This window comes from Chiloscyllium punctatum, chromosome 25 (assembly GCF_047496795.1).
Source record: "Chiloscyllium punctatum isolate Juve2018m chromosome 25, sChiPun1.3, whole genome shotgun sequence".
Classification (NCBI taxonomy): Eukaryota; Metazoa; Chordata; class Chondrichthyes; order Orectolobiformes; family Hemiscylliidae; genus Chiloscyllium; species Chiloscyllium punctatum.
The window spans coordinates 50,774,950-50,786,812 of NC_092763.1; the positions used below are offsets into that span (position 1 = coordinate 50,774,950).

The 11,863-nt window shown below is 39.6% G+C and overlaps 1 protein-coding gene across 2 annotated transcripts in view; it reads left to right on the forward strand.

Moving 5' to 3' along the window:
- The window catches only part of las1l (LAS1 like ribosome biogenesis factor), an 81,847-nt gene extending 72,270 nt beyond the window's left edge, over positions 1 to 9,577 (forward strand). For both annotated transcript variants that reach the window (XM_072595266.1, XM_072595265.1), the window contains exon 13: positions 9,105 to 9,577. In XM_072595266.1, the coding sequence (XP_072451367.1) occupies positions 9,105 to 9,195 (91 nt within the window). In that variant the 3' untranslated portion in view covers positions 9,196 to 9,577. The remainder of the gene's footprint in view (positions 1 to 9,104) is intronic.
- Positions 9,578 to 11,863: the final 2,286 nt, after the last annotated feature.

Below are 11,863 nucleotides of genomic sequence, written 5' to 3' on the forward strand. Positions count from 1 at the left end.
AACATGGTTAAAGAGGCATGAAATTCAAGAGTAAGGGGGTTATGTTGAAGCCTTTTCTTATTTATTAATCAAATTAGGGCATTGCTGGCTCGGCAGCATTTATTGTCCATCTCTGAACCCTGAGGGCAGTCAAGAGTCAACCACATTTTCCATTTGTGTTACTTGTTACGTGTTCCCTTTAGGGTGAAATGTAGAAGCAACAGCCCAGAGAACCATGGATGTCTAGGAATATTCAGGTCTGGATAAAAAGGAAAAGAAAGATGTTTTAACAAGTACAAAGGGAGCAAAACTGCCAAGACATTATTGGAAGTGCAGAAGGCAATTAGGAGGGGCAAGAAGAGACATTGATGGGCAAAGTTAGGGAGAATTTCAAGATACTCAACAATGTATCAAAGAGAAACGAATAACCAGGGACAGAGAAAAGTGAATTAGGGACTATGGGGGCATTCTGTGCATGAGGCTGGAGGATGTTGCGAGAGCACTGAATAAATTCTTCATCTCTGACTTTATTTAGGAAAAAGAGGACGCAAATACAAAATTGGAGAGTATAGACTGTGAAGTTCTTGAGTAGAATGATATAAAAAAGGAGGAAGTATTAGAGTTTTTGGCAGATTTAAAAGTAGACAAATCCCCAGGTCCAGGTGAGCTTATCCCAGGCTCTGACCCAGTTTTTAAAATCATCTTGGCCACAGGAAGGACTGCCAATGTGGTTCCACTTTACAAGAAGAGTGGTAGGCCTAGACCAGGAAATTATAGACCATTAAGCCTGGCAGTGATAAGGAAACTATTGGAGAAAATAGTGAAGAGGTAAAATTAATCTTCATTTAGAGGTGCAAGTGTGATCAGGGCTAGTTGGCGTAACTTTGCTAGAGAGAGGTTATGCCTAACAAATCTGGTGAAATCATTTGAGGAGGTGACCATATGTTTGTATGAGAGTAAGACAATTGAGGTAGTTTACTTGGATTTCTGCAAGGCCTTTGACAAGGTCCCACATGGGAAGTAGATAAAGAAGATAAAAGCTGCATGGGACAGGGTAACTGGGTAAGGTGGATCAAAAACTGGCTTACTGATAGGAGGCAGAGGTAGTAGAAGGCTGTATGACTGGAATCCAGTCTGTAGTAGTGTGCCATAGGGATCCACTCTGTGTCCCTTATTGGTTTGTTTGCAGATGACACAAAGTTTGGCTGGGTACTTGATGGTGAGAATAAAAGTGGTCATGTGGACAGATCAGTGGCAAATGGAATTTCACCCTGGTAAATGTAAGATGATGCACTTTGGAAGAGGGCACAAGGCAATGGCTTATTCAATGAATGGTAAGACACTGGGCAGTTGAGAGGAACTGAAGGATCTTTGGGTGCTCATTCCAGAAGGTGGCAGGATAGGTAATAAGGTAGTTAAGAAGGCATTTGGATGCTTACCTTATCATTTGTGACATAGGTTAAAGAGCAGGGAGGTCATTTTGGAGATGTACAGAACTTTCGTTAGGCACAGTTCAAGTGCAGTGTGCAGTTCTGGTCACTACACTATAAGAAGTGTATGATTGCACTGGAGGGATTGTAAAGGAAATTCACCAGAATGTTGCCTGGGTTGGAGCATTTTAGCTATGAAGAGAGGCTGGGTGAGCTCAGGACATTTTCTTTGGAGCAGAGAAGGTTGAGGGGGGACTTGGTAGAGGTATGAGATTCAGGACAGTGGAAAGAGTGAATAGGAAGCGGCTGTTTCCTTAGTTGAAGGGTCAACAACAAGGGGACATACCTTTAAAGTGGAAGGTAGGGATTTAGAGGGGATTTGAAGAGCAGGTTTTTCACCCAGAGGCTGGTAAGGTCTGGAATGCACTGCCTGGAAATGTAGTTGTGGTGGAAAACCTTACAATCTTTAAAAAGTACTTGGCTGAGTATTTGAAGTGTTTTACCTTTGCTGGGCCTATAGTCTTGAATATGAAGTTGGTCTGCTATAGGTAGTAGTGTAATACTGGTGCTACAAACATGATTGGTTAAAGGATCCGTTTTATACTGTATAAGTCTATACTGTGTGCAGTCCTGGTCACTACACTATAGTAGGGGTATGGTTGTATTCTAGAGGACGCAGAGGAGATTAATTAGGATGTTGCCTGAGCTGCATATGATTCTGCTTTGAAGGGGAACTAGATAAGCTGGGGTTGTTTTCCTTAGAGCAGACAAAAAGGGATTCCAGTGTGGTGTTAAAAGTTATGAGGGGCATAGATAAGGGAGGCAGTCGCCTAGTGATATTATTGTTAGACTATTGACCCAGGTCTGGGACCTCTGATTCAATTCCGACCATGGTAGATGGTGGAATTTGAATAAAATTCAGTGAAAAAAATATGGAATTTTGGGCCTAATGATGACCATGAAACTGTTGTTGTTTGTGGAAAACCCATCTTGTTTGGTAATGTTCTTTTATGGAAGGAAACTGCCATCCTTATCAAGGTATGGCCTACATGGTCTCAAATGTGATTGACTCTTAAATGCTATCTGGGCAATTAGGATGGACATTGGATATACTGGCTTAGCTGTCTAGAATAAAAAGATAGAAACATTTTCTCTTGGGAGGGTTCAGTAACCTAGGGCACAGTTTTAAGGTAAGGACCAGGTGGTTAGGGAATTTGAGGAAAAGTTTTTTGACTCTAAGGATGGTGGCAGTCTGGAAATCACTGCTTAAACAGGTGTTAAAGGTGGTCGCCATGAAGACATTTTAAGAATATTTGGGTGAGCAGTTGAATTGCATAGCACACAAGACTATGGGCCATATACTGGAATAGATGGATATGTTACAGACAAAATGGGTCGAGTATCTTTTTCCATACTATAAAACCTCTGATACAATTGCCATGTTGTTTCTCTGTGACCTTAAGTAAACTGCTAATATTTTAATGGGTTGATAACCTAACAGGACTAGGTGGAATGCTAGCTTTACCATCGTTGAGACAGTGAAGTTTGACATTGAGCAGGGTGTAAGCACAGCATACCAAATAATCCTTACTTGGAGTAATATTTTTCCTGGGAATAGGAATGATTAATATCAGGCATGTGTAAATTTTGCCATTGTAATGGCAGTATATTGCTGCCACTTAGTTAAATTGCATTTTCTCCCTGACAGCCAACCTTATTGACAGGCTGACTACTGCCTGGGAAAGCCAAAAGTGCTTCAGCAGATATATTCCTTGTAAGATCATGGCACGGGCACTGGGGCATGGCTGTAAAGGTGGAGGGTATGGAGACCAGACCCATGGCGGCCAAGGTCAGAGCATTATATGAGTGGAGTTAAATAAAGGCAGATCATGGTGGGGGTCAGGCAACAGTGACAGAAGTTTTGACTAGTTGGATTTGAGGTGTGTTCGGTTTCATTCATTTTGGTGCTGTGGGCTTTCCTGGATAGGACACTATTTATTTCCCATCTGAATGTGCTTTTGAGAAGGTGTTGATGAGCAAGCCTTCTTGAACTGTTGCAATCCATTTGGTGCTGATGCCACCCACACTGTTGTATGTGAGGGAGTTCCAAGATTTTGACCCAGTGATAGTGAAGGAACTTAAAAATGTGGGATATGCCTTTGTAGTTGCAAAAGGAAGCTCCATCTCTCAATTATTTTCCAAATAATTTGGTAGAATGTGGCAAAGGTAGTCTCAGGAAGGGGATGACTACAAAGAAGGAAGTGAGCAATTTGCAGTTTATGATCGTATTGTGGAAAAGTCAAGGAAAAAGAGAATGCTGTCTTGGCAAGTTCGAGATGGAAGGTGATTTGCCAGCAAACTTCACCGTTTGTTTCCCTTCACTGTTGCTCATGTTCCACCTACAGTAAAATATACAGGGAGATAGTACAGATTGGTGAGAGTGAATTATCAGAAGCAACAAACTGGTCTGAGATCAGAGAACACGGAAATTAGTTAATGTTTTGGTGGCTTCTAAAGCGATTCTGTGGGGACCAGGATCTCAGTTTCTCCAAGCTGAGATTGTGGATTGAGAACTGAAGGGAGGAAAATTGCTGGGCAGTTAGAAATCTAACAGAAAAACCAGCAAGAAACGGCTAGATATTCAGAAATCCACAGTAAGTTTGGAATGTTTGCCAGAAGAGGAGGATGAGGTCATTTTGGTCAGGAGTCACATGACATCAGGCTATAGTCCAACAGGTTTGTTTGAAATTGTCAGGTGAACCTGACAAAGGAGCATCACTATGAAAGCTTGTGATTTAAAATAAACCCGATGGACTTGTAACTTGGTCCACCCCAGTCCAACACCAGTATCTCCACATCAGAGGTAGTTTTGGTTATTCTGAGAGTTTGGTTGTAGTATTAGAGAACATCTAAAGGAGAGCAAAGGCTCAACTAGTTCATGACTTTAGTTGGGATAAACGGCTAAAAATGAACTTGACTGGGATGTAACGTGCAATGGAGTCAGTCATACAGCATGGAAAGAGACCCTTCGATCCAATTCGTCTATGCTGACCAAGTTTCCCCAAAGTAAACTAGTCCCACCTTGCCTGTGTTTGGCCTATATCCCTCTAAAGATTTCCTGTTCAGGTACCTATTCAACTGTATTTTAAATGTTGTAACTATACTTGTATCTACCATTTCCTCTGGCAGTTCATTCCACATACGAACCATCCGGAGAGAGAAAAAGTTGCCTCTAAGGTCCCATTTAAATCTTTAGAAGTAGGCCTCCCAGTTTTGGACTTCCCTATTCCAGGGAAAAGAGGTTTGCTATTCACCTTACCTATGCCCCTCATGATTTATTAACCTCTATAAGGTCATCTCTCAAACTCTTGTGCTTCAGTGAGAAAAAGTCCCAGCCTATCCGCCACTCCTTCTAACTCCAAACCCCCTGGGGCTTTTGTATTCTCAGGATGCCTCTGAAAGCAAGTCAGCATATGCTGATTACATCATATTTGAGCAGAGTCAGTAAACAGATTGCATGGATGAGTGACCAGTTAAATAGTTACTTTGAAGGTGTTGATTGGGTACAAATGTTGGCTTGAACATCAAAACAAAATTCCTCACTACTTTGAGTAATCCTGTGAAGTCTGAAACATCTGTTTCAGGAAGCAGATGTGATCTCAATTCAATGTTTTTCCACTAAAAGTTGATACTTCTGACAGTTCAGGGCAGTATTAAGGAAATTCTGCACTATCAACTTGAATTCCATGCTTGAACCTGGAACAGGATTTTGAAGTGTTCTTATTGTGCTATGATGGATACTCCTGTGATTAGCTGGATTGCTTGTCCGACTAGTAATCTATAGAGATCTTGACAACTTGGGTATATTTTCAGAAAAATAGAGAACAGGTATAGAATGTGGCCTTCTGTACGTGAACAGTTTTATTTTGTTTTTTTTTCCACAAATACTTTGAACTAATACCCTTTTGCACTAGGTGTTGACATTGTACATGTATACTTCCATTGTTCCATTAGAAATACATTGTCCAATATGTACTCATGGGACTTGTGCAGAGTCAAAAATCACATGATGCTGAGTTATAGTCTAATGGGTTTATTTGAAACTGCAAGCTTTCAGAGCCCACGCTCCTTCCTCAGGCAGCTTGTGTGAGAGAATACATCAGACACAGAATTTATAATTTAAAAGATCAAAGGGTCACACAACTTGTGTAAATGTATTGAACAAATCTAGATGCCTATTAAGTTTTTAATAAGTTAGAATAGAGGTGCAGATTTTGATTGACTAATATGTAAATCCCAGAATTTATTTCAAGTCACTGTCTCAAGATAATTTCATCAGAATAAAGGTGAATAAAGGTGGTCAGACAATGCATTTTAGGTTTGAAGCCATGGTTGAAGTCTGTTTATAACACAGCTTAGAGTTGACTGGTTTTATTTCCTAAGTAGGAATTTATAAAATGCCACATTGACTGTCTACAGATTGTGATTTTTGAACAAACTGTAATATTTGTAAATACAAATCTGCAAGTACAAATTCACTCGAGAGTTTGGGGGGCGCGGGAGAGAATGTGGGGGAGCTGTGTTTGTGTGCGCGTGTGAGAGAGGGGAGTATATGTCTGTGAAAGAGTGTCTGTGAGTGAGTGTGTGTGTGTGTATAGTGTGGTGGGGTCACCTATAGTGTGACATGAACCAAGATCCCAGTTATCCTCATACAGGCTTTCTTTATTTGACAATGTGGTATTGCAAAGAGGCAGAAACTTTTCCCACAGTGTGCTGGGGAAACAACCATGTTCCAGGCTATCATAGTGGAAAACACCAGTAGCAAACCAGAACTTCAGGAGTTAGCACAGAGCTGAGTGTGATAGCCAGCATTAAGGAGAAGATGCTGGGAAATCTGAAAGTTCAGAAGGTGGATAAATCACCTGGTCCAGATGGATTACACCCCACAGTTCTGAAGGAGATAGTGGAAGTATTGGTGATCTTTCAGGACTCTCTGCAGTCAGGAACAGTCCCAGGGAACTGGAAAATGTATAATGTAACATCTCTGTTTAAGAAACGAGGGAGGCAGAAAGCAGGAAATTGTAGGTTGGTTAGTCTGACCTTGGTCATTGGTAAGATTTTAGAGTCCATTATTAAAAATGAGATCCCAGAGTACCAGCTGAGTCAGCATGGCTTCATCACGGGGATGTCTTGCCTGACAAATCTGTTCAAATTCTTTGAGGAGGTAATGAACAAGTTAGACGTAGGAGAGCCAGTGATTGTGATCTGTTTGGATTTCTAGAAGGTCTTTGAGAAGGTGCCACCCAAGATGATTGCAAATAAAATGAGAGCCCATGGTGTTAGGGGCACAATACTGGCATGGACAGGATTGGCTGATTGGCAAAAGGCAGAGTGGGGACAAAAAGGGTCTTTTTCAGGGTGGCAGTCAGGGTTCCACAGAGTTTGATGTTGGGACCACAATTATTCACATGTACATAAACAAACAATCTAGATTTGGAGATGATTTGGAGATACTGGTGTTAGACTGGGATGTACAAAGTTAAAAATCACAACAACACCAGGTTATAGTCCAACAGGTTGAATTGAAAGCACTAGCTTTCGGAGCGCCGCTCCTTCATCAGGTGGTTGAGCGGCGCTCTGAAAGCTAGTGCTTCCAATTAAACCTTTTGGACTATTACCTGGTGTTGTGATTTTTTTAAAAATTTAGATGAAGGAACTGAGGCCATGTGGCTTAGTTTACAGATGAGACAAAGATAGGTGGAGGAGTAGGTGATGTTCAGAAAGTGAGGAGGCTGTAGAAAGAATTGGACAGACTAGGTGAGTGGGCAAAGAAGTGGCAGGTGGAATACAATGTGGGGAAAATGTGAGGTTGTGCACTTTTGGTAGGAAGAATAGAAGCATAGCCAATTTTCTAAATGGGGACAAAGCTTTTGAAATCTGAAGCACAAAGGGACTTAAGAGCAAAACAAATATTGGTCCAAAAACTCAGCAGGTTTGGCAGCATTTGGAGAGAAAGAAGAGTTAACTTTTCAGGTCCAGATTGTGAAGAAGGGTCACAGAATCATAGAGATGTACAGCATGGAAACAGACCTTTCGGTCCAAATTATCCAGGCTGACCAGATACCCTTACCTAATCTAGTCCCGTTTGCCAACACTTGGCCTATATCACTCTATTCTTATTCATATGCTGATCCAAATGCCTTTTAAATGTTGTAATTGTACCAGCCTCCACCACTTCCTTTGGCAGCTCATTCCATGCACGCACCACCCTCTGGGTGAAAAAGTTGCCCCTTTAGGTCCCTTTTCACAACATCCTTCTGATAGGAAGGAAAGCAGAATTGCACACACTATTCCAAAAATCGCCTAATCAACGTCCTGTACAGCCAAAACATGACCTCCCAATTCCTATACTCAATATTCTGACCAATAAAGGAAAGCATACCAAATGCTGCCTTCACTATCACGAAGCATTAATTTTGCTTTCTCACCCACAGATGCTGTCAGACCCACTGAGTTTTTCAGCAATTTCTGTTTTTGTTTCTGATTCCAGCACCCACAGTTCTTTTGGATTTTTTAAAGTAACTTGGGATTCCTAGTTCAAAAGTTACCATACCGGTTCAGTTGGCAGTTAGAAAGGCAAATGTAATGTTAGCATCCATTTCAAGTGGGATAGAATACAAGAGCAGAGAAATATTGCTGAGGGTTGCACACATGCATTTTCCAGGAGAACTCATTGCACTGTAAGTGGAAACCCTGGCTTGGATTTTCTGATAGACTTGGTTTTTATTACATTGTCGATGGGAACTGCTTGTGAGAATCCCATCTTCAGACTCCAAGCAAATTGAAGATTCCACTGCGCAATTCCTCTACATCTGAAATCCTCCAGAAGTCTCCCATTTTCATTCAGAGTTCAGTGGATTCTGATGAGATTAACAAAATTGTTACTTAGAAAAAGCTGTCAAACCACTGGGCGAAAGTGAGGACTGCAGATGCTGGAGATCAGAGTGTAGATTAGAGTGGTGCTGGAAAAGCACAGCAGGTCAGGTAGCATCTGAGGACCACTGGGTGAACATTCAACTGATCCCATACTTGTCTTGCCTTTCCTCTCCTCCTACCATACCCCATCAAACTCTAGCCTGATCCAATCTCCTTCCCTTGCTAGATACCTGACACGCTTCAGCCACTTCTTCCCCCAAGACCTGAACCTCTTCCACAGAGCACATTCCCCACCTTAGCCCCTCTAGCTCCTCCTGCACAACACCTTTCTAACTTAAACACACCTCCCCCTTCTGCTACTGAAGTAGAGTCACCCTACCATCCCTATTACTGCCAGATTTGCCATTGAACAGCAGCTGTCTGGGCCTGTAAGTGTCACAATACTGCAGCTGACTGCTGTGAAGAGGTATGGTTTGTCTTCCCTCAACAATAGGGCACCATGAAAGAATTGTCAGAATGGAATATTTTGCCTCCTTCAGCTTTTTTTCAAAAAAAAAGCTGGGTGAAGTGGCAATCTGCATGAAAACGTTTTTTTTTTAAATCTCTTTTTCACCTTCCTCACCCAAGGATGTTATTTAACCTGTAAGTATTTAGCTGTCATCTTATGGCCTGTATGCATGTCCTCCTTTAATCTGCATTTATACTTTGAGATTTTTTGCCTCTATTTACCTATTGCTTAAAATTTGTTTTTTCTTCTAGTACCACAGGATTACCTTGTGCAGACTCAGAAGGTTTATGGTGGACTCAGAGTGACCTATACAGACTGAAAGCTGGATTGAAACTGTTCTAGTGAAAAAGCAACTTTCAGATGTTTCATTGTTTTGCATTTTGAAAACCTGTACTCCCCTTGCTCCTTTAAAAAGCATGTACACCTATGTATTGAAGATTGGTTTCTGAAGTATGAATTTGCCTTTTTTCCTGATGCTGCTAGGATGGCTGTATTTTTTCCAATATTTACCATTTCTTTTAAAGTTAATTGGCTGTCAATTAGCCATCTAAGGGTATAATGAAATGATACTTTACCCCTCATGGCCTGCCAATAAAGTAGTTTCTCTTAAACTAGTATTGAGGTTTCTGTCATAAACTCAATCATTTGTGTTTATACAATTTGACAATGTGTGTAAACTAGTAAGTGAATACCTTTTTTATATTACAAAAATAAATGACAACAACATGGCTCCTGTTTTCTTTTTGGGTTCTGGCTCAGCTTTCATTGTACTTCATTTGCATTTCCCACTTTAGAACAACTAATTTTCTCAAACCTTTTTTCCCCCTGTATAGGTATGGATTCATCGTGGTCTTTTTCTTTCCCTTAAATTACAAGTCAAATGTGTGTGAAAAAAATACAATTGGAATATTGGTCCAGAAATGCATTGATTTCAGCTGCTAATTTCAACTGTGAACCAAATTACAGAACGTGAAGAGTGCAGTGCTCTGCTCATGAAAGTTTCATGAAACACTAAGAATGAATAAAACAAACATTGGGGGGTGGGGATCCTACAGAAGACACAGGTACAGCAAACAGATGTTGGAGTTTGACTGCAAACAGGTTGCAAGCAAAGTGGTAGAAACAAACATGTAAAGCCCAGGGTTGGCCCTCGCATGCGGAGATAGAAAGCTTACAGATGGACTGAATAGGTTTTTGTACTGTACTTATTTTTGTGCAGATAATCAGTTTCATTTAATGCAAAAAGATTCACATGTACTAAACTCTATGATAAAGCTTCTGTTTACTTCATTACAGATATGAAGTGATATTGCACTGAGTTCACCTTTCCCATAAAATGATAATACAAGAAATCAACATTTTACTTTTAGAAAGTAACTTTTATTGACTACATGTAACATTATGTAGTAATTTTTAAATGCTTTACTACAAATTGGTTACATTTGGCACTAATAAACATGTTTGTTTAGGGCAGTTTTTTTTGGTAGTTACAACCTTTACTTCATGCAAATAAACACTAAATTGAATACATTCTTAAATTGCACACCTTGTATGGAACACACGCCAATGCACAAAAATACAACCCATTTGAAGTTGTGTCCATAATCCTGCTTAAAAAGGCACAAAAATCAATTTTGTTACCCCGCTACTCCTAGAGTGCAATCAATCATCAAAACTGAATTAATTACCTGAATATACACTTCATATTCATACCATTGTCAAAGTAAACACCCTGTATTTACTTCTATTGTACAGATCCAAATGCAACACTGCAAAATCAGTTTATGAAAAGTAGATTTTCAAGGCCACTTTGTCAAGATGACATTTACAATGTCATGTATATATCGCTCAAAAATGTTAATATTTAGAAGATAGCTAATTTTGCAGTGTTTTCCCAAGGACTTGTGTAATTGTAGTGGTGACTGTGAAATGTTTGCTTTATAACAATACTGTTGGAGCTTGACTTTTAAAATGTTTTTTTTGTTTAGATGGTACTTTAAGCTCTACAGGTTGAGATGGACAGGAAGATTGTTGTACAGTATTAGAGCATAGTGGATTAAGAACAACTTTAGCTATAGCAGACTGGTATTAATGTGCTAATAACCTATTGGCAGTATGGTTTAATTTAGAACTAGCCCCTTGTTGCAGGTTGAAAGAACAGTTGCTGCCAAGCAGTATTTGTGTACCTAAGCAACTGTTGTGATCTTTTATGAATGCACCCACTTTTAATTCATTTACATTTGTACAAAAGCTGGTTGGACATGAACTAAAGCCAAAGCGCAGAACATTTATGTTGCAACAATGAAAATGATTTAAAGTCATAGCAGCCTTGTCGCATTTCCTAATACAATTAATATCAGCTAGAGTTAGCTGTGCTCAAAACTAAAAGCATAATTTTACCATCCAACACTTGGCACAATTTATCACGTTTTCCATACACAATAAAAGGTATAGCATGCTTAAAAACATATTTGCTTTTTTTTAAATTCTCAAAGTGACAGAGACACATTTTGTCATTAAGACTTACATTTTGTTTGGGACTACAAACCCAAAGAGTTTTTTTTTGTTTTACTACAGATAAAAGCCAACATTTTCATTATAAGGAACAGAACAAAAATCAGATCATAAAACAAATGGACTAATCTAATAAAATATATATATTCTATTTATATTTTCACACATTAAGCTATCTGTACACAAGCTAAATACAGTAAATCTACACAAACTATGATCTCTTCAAACAAGTTTCACTGAATATATTACACTTTGATCCTATCTGGGGATAAGAATAAACTCCAGATATGTAGCAAAAAGAAAGCAATTAATCAAGGCAAATTATTTTTACAAGATTTTTTTTTACAGGGGTGAGAAACTCAGAAGTCAAATTTATTCTCCCTTTAATAGACGAGATTGTACATGCAACCAACAAAAGCAGTAATGAAAAGAGGGTCTCACTGAACATCACAAACATTTTATTGGTGTTTCTTCAATAATGCAGATTTTATTCTAG